Source organism: Anolis sagrei, chromosome 5 (genome assembly GCF_037176765.1).
Source record: "Anolis sagrei isolate rAnoSag1 chromosome 5, rAnoSag1.mat, whole genome shotgun sequence".
NCBI lineage: Eukaryota > Metazoa > Chordata > Lepidosauria > Squamata > Dactyloidae > Anolis > Anolis sagrei.
In genome coordinates this window covers 96,265,840-96,281,493 of record NC_090025.1, presented here as the reverse complement: position 1 = coordinate 96,281,493, position 15,654 = coordinate 96,265,840, and the positions used below count along the sequence as shown (strand labels likewise).

The window sequence follows — 15,654 nt, the reverse complement described above, 5'->3', positions numbered from 1 at the left end:
TAAGCCACGTCGAGTCCTTCGGGAGATGCTAGCGGGGTACAAATAAAGATAATTTAGGCTGAAAAATGCGGTATAAAAATAAAGTAAATAAATAATAATAATGGTGAATCAAAACAAAGTAGTACAAAGGCGCGGTTAGATTATTGAAATGATACAGGAGACTATGAGGTATAATGATGGTATGTGCTCTGAGGTAAAGAACAAGACTATATTCTATGAGGTATGATGGTAAACATAGGCTATGATAACTGAGGAAAGTACTATAATCTTTAAGGCATACAAGATGTAATATTTGTGGCAAATACAAAACTACAGACGCTAAGGCAAATACAACTATTCTCTATGATATGTACTACTCTAATCTATGGCATGTACAGCTATAGTCTCTCAGGCCTGTACAGCTTAGGTCTTTGGCATATACAAGATGTAATCTATGGTCTTTTATATGTTTAACTCTAGTCTTTCACATGTACAACTCTAATCTTTTACGTGCTTAGGATGGCCATTTCAGATCGCTAAGCCAGACCAGGCACTTTCTGGCTCAACTACTCAAAGCTCTGCCAAAAAAAAAGAATGCGGGGAAAGAGTCTTTCCACCAAGCTCAAAGCCAGCAGGGCTGAACCAACAGAACTAGGCCTCAAGAGGGATCCTAAGCTCTTCCCCTAAAACTCAGCAAAATGGAACAGTCCGCCTCCAAGAGAGCAAACAGGGAAATGAACAGAGTTTAAAAGCTGTGCTGAGACTTCACAAATAGCTGTCTAATACGAATAGCAGGACTGAAGACCGACAGGTTGCAGGTTCGAATCTGGGGAGAGGTGGATGAGCTCCCTCTGTCAGCTCCAGCTCTCCAAGCGGGGACATGAGAGAAGCCTCCCACAAGGATGATAAAAACATCAAATCATCTGGGCGTCCCTTGGACAATGTCCTTGCAGACGGCCAATTCTCTCACACCAGAAGCAACTTGCAGTTTCTCAAGTTGCTCCTGACACGACCAAAAAAAACCTTCCAAATTGTATTCTAAACAGACTAAACTTAGTGTTCTTTACATGTTTAGGACAATGAGGTTCACATCTTTAGGTCACAATGTTACCTTGCAAATCTGTCCAATCCTGGCATGTGTGGCTTTTCCAGAGTGTTCTCCATCAATTGCATTTTCACGGAAGAAAAAATATATCTTGTCATCTTCTGGGTTGTCGCTTTCTGGGATCAAATGAGCACTAATAAACCTAGGATCTGAAAAGAAAATAATAATATGCATTATAGAAATGACACCAAGATATTTAGGATGAAATAATGTTCAAGCTCTTGACTTTCCCAGGTAAATTTCAATTTCCTGTTGGCTTCATGCTTCTGTAGGTGGAAAGCACACACTTGTGTTTTGGCAGGGTTAGGCTTCAGGGTGTTATCTTTGTAGTAGTAGCTGGAGATATCTTTCAAGGCATTAGTAAATTGGATTTCAATGTTTCAAAGTCTTTTGCTTGTGTTGTTAGGCTAAGTCATCAGCATATATAAAGTGCTTTGTGAATGGTGGTTGTAGCTGATCGTTAGTAAAGATGTTAAACAAAGATGGTGCAAGAACGCTACCTTGGGGTAAACCATTCTTTTGCCTCCCCCATCTACTTTTCCTGCCTTTGTGGCAGTCTTTGTCCATAACATGCAGTTTACTGTATTTCTAATGCATGCCCTGATGTCAGGCAAAGCGATGGCACACAAAGGGAGAAGGGAGGGGGAGAGGAGATAAGTTAGAGGCAGGATAGAAACTCATAAATCAATAAGCTAGGGTGGAGAATATCTAATATCACTTTTGGTGGGTGACCTTGCTAGGACAATGTGAAAGAGAAAGTCTTTGTGTTTTTTTATACTGGCCATTAAAGTAGGTTTCCCAATTACTCTACGCTTCTTCTGGGGAATTTTTTTTGTTTGGAAAACTGTCAAATACTTTACATTCAGAAAGCTTGTTAAGAAAAAATAAAGACAATTTGTTGAGTTGTGGTATAATTATCAGTTCCCAAGGCCTTTGTTCTTAAGGAGACAACAATAGTTTTGATTCTCTTTTAATGACTAATTATATGATGAAGAAAAAAAATGAACACAGAAGTTCAGTGAAATTATACTGTAATTCTCCAAGTAAATTAGATCTCTTATAAAACACCCCCTATCAGCTGCCTAGAATGTTTATTCGTGAAGAGGTAATTATCTCTTATAACCAAATTTAGATTGGATAACACATTAAAAATAATAATGATCTGAATGTATGTGCCTAACTAAACAATACGATTACACACAAAAAAATATATGCTAAGTTGATCTTTTGGCTTACATATGCAAGTTCATCAATTGCTATTTATGATCGCTTTGCAAGTGTGGCTAGACTAGCAGTTCTATCTGCAGGCAAAACTTCTATGATGCCCATGGTAACTCCAATAATGTTTCTCAATTATGACATCCTCAACTTGAAAGAGATGAATTATCACTTCAGATTCCTCCAGTGAGATTCACTCAGGTGTGTCCATCTGTGTGCACTATCAAGTAGATATCTACTACCACGGTCATGACTGTACCGGCATGCCTCGGGAACAACTGTGCTCAGTTTCCGCTCTGTAGCTAACCTGTACGGTTCTGTGCTTTAAAAATGTTTAAGACTATCAACTCACGTGCCGCATGTGAGGTTCTCTCAGTGATACGGTTTTTCTCAGCAAGGAACCTGCCTGCTGCAGAAATTCATCAACAGATTTGTGAAGAGTACGGTGCTACTGTTATGAGTGAAAGCAAAGTGCATAAGTGGGTACAACAATTCAAAGATGGCCGTAACAACGTCCATGATGAGGACCGCTCTGGTCGCCCTTCTTTGACTACAGACAATTTGGTGGCTTCAGTTGAAGCAAGGATTCATGAAAACAGGCGCTTCACAATAACAGGTCTCCCAAACGAATTTCCTGACATGTTGAGATCAGTGCTTTACAACATTGTTTCTGAACACCTAAAGTTTAGGAAACTGTGCTCCTAACAGAGGACCAACCAAATATAAAAAACTAAATATTTGAGTGTGCGATCAAATCAAATCAAATTGTGCGATCAAATCAAATTGTCAATAATCAAAGAAGGACGACCGGAGCAGTCCTCATCAGGGACGTTGTCACGGCCATCTTTGAATTGTCGTACCCACTTACACACTTTGCTTTCACTCATAACAGTATCACCATACACTTCACAAATCTGTCGATGAATTTCTGCAGCAGGCAGGTTCCTTGCTGACAAAAAACGTATCACTGAGCGAACCTCACATGTGGTGCATGAGTTGATAGTCTTAAACATTTTAAAGCACAGAACAGAACCGTACAGGTTAGCTACAGAGCGGAAACTGAGCACAGTTGTTCCCGAGGCATGCCGGTACACGACGCATGCGCTCGTTGCGGTATGCGTGCGAACTACTAGTGTCTACAACAAAACGGACCTTACTTTAAAAATACCCCTCATAGTATGTATTTATTTCCTACATTAATACTATTGTAGTGAGACAGCAGGCTGGTGTGATAAAGTCCTTAAACTGAGAAGTGAGGGCGGATGTGGAAGGTCAGTTCAAATATACAATTTTCAAATCATAGTTAGTTTTTGGCTGTACAGTCATGTATTTATTAAAAACAAGTATTCAATGGAATAATTTAAGTTATTGGCAATTTCTCAGAGGTTTTTGAACAGAAAATATTCACCATTGGGAAACTTTGACTGCTATGCTCAGATTGGATTTGATATGTTAAATGATGAATCACAATTAAGGTTTTCATGTGCTCTCAAGGATGCAGTAATTATTCATCTATCATCATTTAAACACATACAAACACATTTATTTGAGATTAATTATTTTCTTTAAGTTCTACTTTTTCTTCATTTCTCAAACACCAGTCTTCTTTTACAGTGATATTTTAAACACTTTCAAATTTCATTTTTGTAGCTGTAGAGACAGCTACAAATCTGGGGTCACATTGAATATATTTTTGTGTATCTTATAATTAACTTTCACAGCTCGAGGAGACAAACTTGACACAAAATCTATTAAAGGAAAATTAAAACTGTGCTGCAGTAAAGTTTGAAATAAGCACTGGTTGAATGATTGTAGTAGGCTTTTTTTTTACACTAACCTGTCATGTTAATGAAATAACACAAAATTCATCAATGCATAGAAACAACAGTTGGCAGAACAGAGGACAAAAAAATATTCTTCATTACCTCTTTTGGTATTCAGTGTTATCACATAAATTATGACAGCCCTGTTTGATATTCATGTGCTTAGAATGTGTAATTTTGAATTTAATTTAGCAACAGAAAACGTGAACAATAAACCCTGGTATTTTGGCTAAAAGCAATTTATTTATGAGCTTAGCATTGATGTGATATTGTGGTTGATTTTTGTAAAGAATAGCAAATTAGGGAGAGGGACAAAACTTATCAGAATCAGAGAGGAAAGAAATGAAAAGAAACAAACCCGTTTGATCACAGAGTCCATCTTTTTGTCAGTAACGGAGAGCTTTTCTTTCTTTGTGCCTTAAGGGTCAAATCCAGTTCACTGAAGTTTAGGAAGCATTTGCACAAATGCATGGTATGAAATTCTGTTTTAATATGCATTACTACAACTCTTGAAATGAAGCGATTTTTGAGGTTGTCACAACTTTATTTTTACAAAAGTGAAGTACATGTGTGTTTACACTTTTCAGTATGGAAAATTGAATTATTTTATTTAAAAATTGCAAGAGTAAAATACTGCATGGACAGTAACCGTTAAATTGATGAAATATCCTGAAGTGCCAGGTGTAAAAACCATGAAAATGAACAAAATCTGGCTACCAGTATTAAGAAAACTCTAAAATTGCAACAGCACAACAACAGAGAGGAAACAAACAAGGACATCTAATCACCTCTTAACAAAAGTTTGCTCCAGGCACTGTCAGGCCATTATATGCTAATCAAGGTGGTCAGTTGAAACATTCACACCTAGCTCCAGCAGACAAGAGTCCTTTGTCTCACCCTGGTCATTCCACAGATATATAAACCCTTTTTCCTAGTTCCAACAGACCTCACTACCCCTGAGGATGCTTGCCATAGATGCAGGCGAAATGTCAGGAGAGAATGCCTCTAGACCATAGCCTAAAAAAACCTACAACAACCCAGTGATTCCGGCCATGAAAGCCTTCGACAATACATGTGTGAAAATATTTCACATCCTTAAAAGGAAATTACTTCTGTGTAGTCAGGCTTATTTTTACTGTTTATTGTTTTAATTAATGATTTATGTACTGTTTGTAATTAATGCTTTACATATTTTAATAGTAATTGTTTATTTGTTTATTTATAGTGGCATCGAATTGCTGCCAAAATGTAAGCCGTCCTTCGGGGGTAGAAAGAGATGGGGTAAAAATAGAGGAAATAAATTAATTAATTAACAGTAAAAATATTACTACTACAACCAGGCATCTTTTATCAGCTCCTAATTTCCACTTCTCAGTATGTGGTAACACCCATTCATTGCTGATATACAGATGTACAACCAGCAAGTGATGCTGAAGATAGCAGGATGAAATGGTAGAATCAGGGGCGGCTCGTCCATTATGCAAAGTAAGCGGTTGCAGTACACTTTTCTTTGCCAGGGGCGCAGAGGCGCCTCTGTAAATGCCCCTCGACCACCACTTGAGGAGCGCCCCCTTGGCTCACAACAGCCCTAGCAGTCTGGGGAGAGCCTCGGCTTCCTTGCCTCACTGCCGGGCGATCCTCTTCCTGAAGGGGCCAGGCCCTTGAGCCTCGCCTAGCCCCTCTCGTTCCTGCTCCACCCAGCCGCCAAGTGTGCGCGCAGAGCCGGCGCTCAATTGTTCTCTGCATTCGATCCCTTCCCCATGGCCGGCTCCCTTTCCCAAGCCCCCGGCGCTCCACCCACCTCGCGCTCCTCTCCTCATATATATAAATGATTGCTTGGGGGTGGGGTGGGGTGCCACAATACTGTTTGCTTACCGTTGAAAATTACCTAGGGCCACCTCTGGGTAGAGTTAATGTCATCCAGCCATCTTCAGCAGGAAGATGGCAGTGCCCAGTGCCATGGAATCCTGGCAACTCCCATGATTTTAAAACATTGACTCATGGCAGTTGAAATGACATGAAATTGCATTAATTCTACCGTATAGAATATGCAAACATTAATAAGATAAAATAAATTCCTTGTTACAGATTTAGATGAAATGTCAGAAAACTTTAACAATTCTTGATTGAAGCTTCCACTGTGGCATACATATACATGAAAATGTAGCTGTATGCTGAATATATATGGGGGCTATATTACGTAAATGAAAATATTCCTCAAGATTGGTATTCATATTGTATCCTTCCACCTCATCTATCTTGCTGTTAAAGTAATTGGGAATACATTTTCTTTACAAAACCAAGACAAGCTGTGTAAGCAAGGAAATAAATCATCATGTTCATAATTCTGACAGCATTATCGTTGGCAAACACATTGGGCCGTAATGGAGAATGCACACAGCTAAATTTCAGGACTTTTCAGCCTAATATGTCAATGCCTAGTAGTGGAGCTCTCATTTTAACCTATTAAACTTGCTTTAAGTTACTTTACTTACAACTTTGCAAGATACCCAATCAGTCTGTTCTCAAATACTCTTCTTTAAAAATCATCTTTAAACCTTTTAAAAAACTTTCCTGCTATGTATGCTATAAATTTAATCCCTGTTTCATGTTTTGAGATCTCTGGATTACAGATTTCAGACTATAATATCACCTGATATGATAGTTTGTTAGAATATTGTTTCTTTATCAATTTATTACAATAAAGAATTTCTACAAGAACTCATAAGTTTCATACCCACATATTAAATTCAGTATTTATTTATGTATTTATGTATTTATTTATTTATGTACAGCTTTTATATTCCGCCCTTCTCACCCCGCAGGGGACTCAGGGCGGATTACAGTATACACATATATGGCAAACATTCAATGCCAATTTTTGACATACAACATATACAGACATAGACAGAGGCTATTTAACTTTTTCTGGCCGCCAGGGGAGCTGTCGCTTTCATCATCCATCTGCGACACTGATGAAGTACTTCCGCATTCCCCGCATGCTTTTTGCTGGAGTCTTTTTTTCTTTTTATGGCCTCATAAATTAGTTAATTTAGCCTCCCCACACTTTAAGGTGGTACCTAATTTTCCTACTTGACAGACGCAACTGTCTTTCAGGTTGCAAAGGTCGACAACAGGCTACACAATTGGTTGAAAACCCACTCCAAGATCTTCATATTAATAGGCGAGTTTCCTAGGCTTACTGTGAAATTGCAAAATCATGGATAATAAAATGGTACTGTCTAGCAAATGCCTACACAGAACACCTCTGTAAAATTTCTAGTCCTTCTAGAATGACCTTATGGTCAACTCAGTGAGGCCCGCACAGCAAAAAACAAAGGGAGACCCATGTGCACTTCCCACATTTCCTCCTTTTGCTGTGGTGAGAAGTGCGAGGGTGCCCCAGCCTCAAGAGGAGGAACACAGAAGTGATGCAGATGCACGATCCTCCACAAATGCACGAGCCACCACAGCAGCGATAAGATGCACAAGCCTCCCACACTGGTGGGAGGAAGAAGGTGGCAGTGATGTGGAGGCCAGCACGGTGACCATACTCAAGCCCCGAGCCAGACCCTCACCAACCAGGCCCAGAGCTGGACTCGAGTATAAGCCAAGGGTGGCTTTTTCAGCCCTAAAAAAAGGCTGGAAAACTTGGCTTATACTCGAGTATATACGATAAAAGGTCATTGTAATTGTAATACTTCCATTGCTATCACTACTATCAGAAGGGACAGAGAGTTTCATCTATGCTGATGATCGTGCCATTACTGCTTAAGCAGGGAGCTTTGAGATAGTAGAACAGAAGCTTTCCGAAGCTCTAGGTGCTCTTACTGCCTATTACAGGGAAAACCAGCTGATCCCGAACACATCCAAAACACAGACATGTGCCTTTCATCTCAAGAACAGAGAAGCATCCCGAGCTTTGAAGATCACCTGGGAAGGAATCCCACTAGAGCATTGCAGCGCACCCAAATACCTGGGAGTCACTCTGGACCATGCTCTTACCTACAAGAAGCACCGCCTGAACATCAAGCAAAAAGTGGGTGCTAGAAACAATATCATACGAAAGCTGACTGGCACAACCAGGGGATCACAACCAGGTGCTACTCTGCTGCTGAGTATGCGTGCCCAGTGTGGAACACATCTCACCACACTAAAACAGTGGATGTGGCTCTTAATGAGACATGCCGCATTATCACGGGGTGTCTGCGCCCTACACCACTGGAGAAATTACACTGCTTAGCCGGTATTGCACCACCTGACATCCGCTGGGAAGTAGCAGCCAATAGTGAAAGGACCAAGGCAGAGACACCTCCAGCTCATCCCCTGTTTGGGTATCAGCCAACACCTCAATGACGTAAATCAAGAAATAGCTTTCTTAGATCTACAGAGACACTTGCTGGAACACCTCATCAAGCGAGAGTCCAAAAGTGGCAGGCTCAAACCCAGCACCTCAACCAATGGCTGATACCAAATGAGAAACACCCCCCTGGGCACACAGAGGACTGGGCGACTTGGAAGGCACTGAACAGACTGTGCTCTGGCACCACGAGATGCAGAGCCAACTTTCAGAAATGGGGCTACAAGTGGAATCCTCGACATGCGAGTGTGGAGAGGAGCAAACCACTGACCACCTGCTTCAATGCAACCTGAGCCCGGCCACATGCACAATGGAGGACCTTCTTGCAGCAACACCAGAAGCACTCCAAATGGCTAGATACTGGTCAAAGGACATTTAATCAACTACCAAACTCACAAATTTTGTATTTTGTCTGTTTGTTTGCTTTGTTCTGTTAGAAATGTAATATAATTTGACTGGTTGTCCTCACACGACAAATAAATAACTACGAATGCAAAAAGATGTACAAATTTTGAAATGGAGTTAGGGGAAGGGACAGTCTCACATTTTTTTTCTTTGTGCATGGACAATATATCTTACCATTTGACCTACAACTGTGGCTAATCTCACAACACAAACACAGGTTGAAATTTGCAAGAATAAGTTTATGATTTGTTTCCATTAAAATCCATTTCAACTAGGCTGTAATGCACGACCGAAATGTAATTTCATAGAGCAACTAGTGAGTGATACCCTTACATGCATACACTTTAAATGCAAGAAACTATTTAAGCAATCTCATACCAGCTGTCAGATTCACATCAGTCATGACATTATTAAATTTTCAGAACTGCAGAGGTTAAAACTTACTGAACTATAAATACTAGGAAACAAGGACTATAATCCCATGACACATCTCTGCACATGTTGTAATTTAAATCGTATTGTATTCTAAACTGAAAAGGCTGTTCAGACCCCATAAGACCCCAAGTAAATCAGCAATCACTCATTTTGGTATTCACATTTCCAGTGCAGTTCTGCAACTGCCACTTTAGTATCTGGATCTGATCTAGGTCAGATTTACTGAAGTAGCCTACCTCCTTATTACAAAATACGGGTATTTTGAAATAAAATGTGGGTATGAACCAAAGGTAGATTAGGTATAAAATATGTGAAATTTAAATTTTCAATCTTAAAAACACATTCTTTGCTCTCTTAGAATTTCATTTTGTGTTTCCTTGATGTTTGTTGCCGGTTGTTGTCCCTTTTGTTATCTGAATCAACTGAAAAATACGAGGGGTATTTTTTAAGTAAGGTCCGTTTTGTTGTAGACACTAGTAGTTCGTGCGCATACCGCAACGAGCATGTGCGTCGTGTACCGGCATGCCTTGGGAACAACTGTGCTCAGTTTCCGCTCTGTAGCTAACCTGTACGGTTCTGTTCTGTGCTTTAAAAATGTTTAAGACTATCAACTCACCCTCCGCATGTGAGGTTCGCTCAGTGATACGGTTTTTGTTAGCAAGGAACCTGCCTGCTGCAGAAATTGATCAACAGATTTGTGAAGTGTACGGTGATACTGTTATGAGTGAAAGCAAAGTGCATAAGTGGGTACGACAATTTAAAGATGGCCGTGACAACGTCCATGATGAGGACCGCTCCGGTCGCCCTTCTTTGATTACAGACGATTTGGTGGCTTTTGGTGGCGGCAAGTTTTTATGAAGAGGGTATTTTAAAATTGGTTCAGAGGTATGATAAGTGTTTGAACAAATTTGGCAACTATGTCGAAAAATAGAGTGAAGTATGTACTTTCTGAAAATAAATTTACTTTTTGGAAATAAACTTTCGTTGTGTACTTATGTTCAAACGGACCTTACTTAAAAAATACCCCTCGTATTAAAATAATTGCATGTATTGACAAAGGAACCCTTTCAGCTTGTTTCAATACTAAATAGCAGGGCAAATCCAACAGGAAGATTTCCTGAGGAAAAATGAATAATTTAAACAGTAGGTGTTTGTCATTGTCAGACACAACAGAAAGACCTAAAACATAGCTGTCAGGATATCGAATTATATCACATCCAGATTTGTTTTGGGCTGTAGCTCCCCAAATGCCTTACATTGACTATGTTATCTAAGAATGTTGAGAGTTGCAGTCCAATAACATCTGGAAGGTCACTTGCTTTACAGCTTAACAAGAGAACCATCTGAACATCTTTTCATTAATGGCTAACAAAACTGTATTATTGTCTATTCAAACAATGGTGATACTCCATCTCTAAGACCAAGGTATGGAAAAAATTCGAAGGCACCTCAATTGACAGACAGCTTTTCCATCTTATCCGTCAACTCCATGAAGGAACATCTCAAAATAAGATGCAAACCTCAAGGCCACCTCACTAACACAGTTAGCACAGAGAAAGGAGTCAAACAAGGCTGCATATTAGCCCTGTCATTATTCAACCTATATATCAGCTCTATGGCGGACCAATTGCACAACATGGACTTTCAACCTCTAAAACTCACAGGGAAACATATCTCCACCCTACTTTATGCTGATGATGCAGCTCTGATTTCAAGAACACCAATGGGCCTCAAAAGAGCATTGAAAGCATTGACACAATATTGTAGGGAGTTACAACTTAACTACCAGAAAACAAAAATTATGGTCCTCCATTGTGCATGCGGCAGGACTCAGGTTGCATTGCAGCAGGTGGTCAATGGTTTGCTGTTCTCCACACTCGCATGTTGTGGACACCACTTTGTAGCCCCATTTCTTAAGATTGGCTCTGCATCTTGTGGTGCCAGAGTGCAGTCTGTTCAGCGCCTTCCAAGTCACCCAATCCTCTGCGTGCCCGGGGGGAATCTCTCATTTGGTATCAGCCATTGGTTGAGGTTCTGGGTTTGAACCTGCCACTTTTGGACTCTCGCTTGCTGAGGTGTTCCAGTGAGTGTCTCTGTAGATGACATGTAGGGACATGAGAGAAGCCTCCTCGCAGGATTGCAAGACATCCGGGCGTCCCCTGGGCAACGTCTTCGTAGACAGCTGATTCTCTCATCACAGAAGCGACCAGCATGCATGCAAGCAAGCAAAACAACCATAATGCTAGTAAGTAGCCACTATCCCATGTCGCAGAAATGCCAAAGGATAGTGACATCCATGTGGTAATTTGCTTTATGTACTACTTTTATATTGTTGCAAATGACCTATAGTCTAAGCTTTAATAAACTACTACAACAACTATTAAACTATTCATAATTTTATTAAATGTTGATGAAATTTGTACAGTTTGGATCTCTGTTCATTCTTGTGATTAATTGGAATATCTTTTTATGCTGAAACAGAGCCTCGTACTCATTCCGGTATTGTGTTTCCAACACTCCATGAGGCAATTAGCATTAACAGGCTGTATGCAAATGAACATTTCTAATCCTTCTCATCTCTACCCCTCCCTGTTGGTCCATGTGCCCCAGTCCCATCACACTTAACCTTTGCCATGGTGCCTCCAAAAAAGAATTTGCTTCACTCCATTCAGACCCAGCAGTGTTTGGCAAACCACACTCCGGCTTCGCAGTAGGCTTTTGTAGTGAACACACTAATCTGATTGTTCTTCCACTCTACAAACTCTGGGTCAACAATCAAGCTGTTGCCAGAAACTAATTAATTTGCAAACAGTTCCTATTTTCACAGAGGGAGAGCTATTGAGAACCGTGTCAGCAGAGGCGATCATGCTGCGGTGACATGCATTGTTAGGGCGTCACTTTTCTCTGCAATTCTCTTCACTTGTTTTTTACCACACACATGAACTTAAATTATGCAGTCAGCAGTAAATCTCTAAATGCTCACCAGACACCGAATATGGTGGCCCCGCTACAGAACAAGGAGGAAATTCATTTTGACAAGGACAGCAGTAATTAAACTAATTGTCACAAAGGAAGTAAGGAGAGTATACATTCAAGATTCAAGGGAAGACAATGGGTTGGGTCATCTTACCATTTTCCCCTTCTGAAGTCAATATTTTGTCACAGAAGTCACGGAAAGTAAAATTTGTGATTATATTTAATTTTTTTTTAAATGGCAAGACTCTCATTATTCTATTTACTCTAGCAGTTAATAACATAGAAGTTAGACTTGGGAAAAACTGGTGTCAGATAATGGACTAAATCAGAGATGGACAGAAGGTGGCCCATAGGCCGTATCAGTAGGCACATTTTTTTTCTTTTGAATACCACATCCCATCCAATCAGGTACCTACCCCACCCCTCTTAAAACTGCATATTTTTTAGGGCAGACTCAACCACCATTTAGAATACTCCTAATAAGGAACCTCAGAACTCTTACTATTCCCAAACATTTCATTTTCTTCCCAGTCCCCCTCAAAATGACAACAGAAAGTGTTATATCACTTTGCGAGGGACTGAAAAGTAAACAGAGGTATTTGGAGAGAAGGATGCAAGGTTCAACACTAAAGTTCTGAAGACAAAACTTAGCCTATGATCCCCATGGAGTTTCCAATCCTGGTACTAGAACAGTGTTTCTCAACCTGGGGGTCAGGACCCCTGGGGGTGTCATGAGAGGGTGTCAGAGGGGTCACCAAAGACAATAAGAAAACATAGTCTTTTCTGTTGGTCATCTGGGTTCTGTGTGGAAATTTAGGTCCAATTCTATTGTTGGTGGGGTTCAGAATGCTCTTTGATTGTAGGTGAACTATAAATCCCAGTAACTACAACTCCCAAATCTCAAGGTCTATTTCCCCCAGATTCCATCTGTGTTCACATTTGGGCATATGGAGTATCCATGCCAAGTTTGGTCCAGATCCTTCATTGTTTGAGTTCTCAGAGCTCTCCGGATGTAGGTGAATTACAATTCCAAAACTCAAGATCAATGCCCATCAAACCCCTCCAGTATTTTCTGTTGGTCATGGGAGTTCTGTGTGTCAAGACTGGTTCAGTCCCATTATTGGTGGAGTTCAGAATGCTCTTTGATTGTAAATGAACTATAAATCCCAGTAACTACAACTCTCAAATGACAAAACCAACCCTTCTCCCCCAATTCCACCAGTATTCAGATTTGGGCATATTTGGTATTTGTGCCAAATTTGGTCCAGTGAATGAAAATACATCTAGTTACATTACGATTCATAACAGTAGCAAAATTACAGTTATGAAGTAACAATGAAAATAATGTTATGGTTGGGGGTCACCACAACATCAGAAACCAAATTAAGGGGTCGTGGCATTAGGAAGGTTGAGAACCACTGTCCTAGAACAATGGGGTTTTCACTCCTGATAAGTTTTCATTCATTAGTATGTTATCAAAAGAAGAGGAAATCTTGAAATACTTTTTCACACACACACTGTACTTGCATTTCTCCCATTTCTGGTGTATAACATTTGAGAACAATGTGTGTCAAGGGGCACACAAGGATGCAATGTGGATGAAGAGCCACTTTGCCTTTCAAATGTGACATCCATCACCATCAGTATGACTTAGCATATCACATCTCTCTACATGTGGTAGTTTATCAATTATTGTGTGCACATTTCATTTTTTTAAAGGACTATGAGATGATAAAACACTACCACTTCCAATTCCTGAATAAACTGTGTTGGACTGTGGAAAAAAAACCTACAAAACTATCAAGAAAAAAAGAATAACTAAAACATGATTTACATGATCAAAGATGGATAAAGGCATAGTTGTAAAGTCTGTCAACATTAACTATAGCTCTGATCTCCAAGTCAACTCAAAAAATAGTTGGAAGAAGAAAAAAGCAATTTATATTTTCTCAGTCTCTTTACCAGAAGAAATATTTGTCATAACCCAATCATATTTTGCTTACATTCCACATTTGTGCAGGCTCTTCTATTAACTGTTCGTCACTATCTTAAATCTTGGAGACAAAACATATAATTTGATGAAGCTGACTGTAACATGTATTGTTTCCTGAATAGTGACATGTTTCCCTTGTCTCAGCATTTCTAGCAAATTCAGCCATGCCTGGACCTGATGCAGTTTTACTGATCCTTATGTAAAGATATTATAATATATATAATGATAATTAGTCCGTTTTTTAATTCTAACTTATATGCAAAACATATCATGCAGAAATCAAAATCAGACTCAGAGGAAGTGGGAATGAAAATTGAAGGAAGGAACATCTCAACATGACACCATGTTGGAGTTGGGGGGGGGGGGGAGAGAAAGCAAGGACTTAAAATGACTAATGATGAAAGTTAAATATGAAAGTCCAATAGGCAACTTGTAATATTTCTACACATTTCAGTCACCCATTTTAGGATATTTACTAGGGCTGGTCAATTCGTTTCGTTAATTCGTAATTCGTTAAAAAATTCGTTAATTTTTGAATTACGAAACGATTACAAAACTTATTTTTAAACCTGGAAGTGTTTTTAAATATCGAAACGGCAGGCGCCAAAAAATTTTGTATTTCCGTCCATTTCGGAAATACATAAGATGGCCGCCTGGCTTGCTGGGAGCTCTCCTCTCTCGGCACCGGCTGAGCAAGCGAGAGGGCGAGCGAGAGGGCGAGCGGCGAGCGAGAGGGCGAGGGCGAGCGGCGAGCGAGAGGGCGAGCGAGAGGGCGAGCGGCAAGCGAGAGGGCGAGGGCGAGCGGCGAGCGAGAGGGCGAGGGCGAGCAGCGAGCGAGAGGGCGAGCGAGAGGGCGAGCGGCGAGCGAGAGGGTGAGGGCGAGCGAGAGGGCGAGCGAGAGGGCGAGCGGCGAGCGAGAGGGCGAGCGAGAGGGCGAGCGGCGAGCGAGAGGGCCCGCCAGAGTGAGTGCCTGCCTTCCCTCAATAATAATTTCTCCTCCCTATTCTACAAAATTAATAATTAAATTTAAAAAATATTTAAAAAATATTGAAAAAAAAAGGGCGCCATCTTTACAAAATGTTTTGTAAATATTTACAAAATTTCGTAAATACCGAACTTTTTTTTTGGAAAATTTTGTAATTATTTTAAATATCGAAACAAAAAAACACCCCAATTACAAATTTTAGAAACAAATTTTTGCGTTGTTACCCAGGCCTAATATTTACTCCTTGTGAAAAAATCATCGAAGTCAGACGCTAACAGCGAAGGGTTGAAAGTGCTATACAATGGTTATAGGAAGATAAAATGTATATCTTCTATTTCAAAGAAAGTACAATATAGCTGTTGTAGTAGAGTCTGC

At 40.1% G+C, this 15,654-nt stretch overlaps 1 protein-coding gene across 1 annotated transcript in view; it reads right to left on the bottom strand.

The window, feature by feature from the left end:
- SEMA3A (semaphorin 3A) overlaps positions 1–15,654 on the bottom strand; it is a 303,398-nt gene that overhangs the window by 47,601 nt on the left and 240,143 nt on the right. Inside the window, exon 7 of the mRNA XM_067468901.1 lies at positions 1,091–1,233. Within this exon, the coding sequence (XP_067325002.1) occupies positions 1,091–1,233 (143 nt within the window). The remainder of the gene's footprint in view (positions 1–1,090; positions 1,234–15,654) is intronic.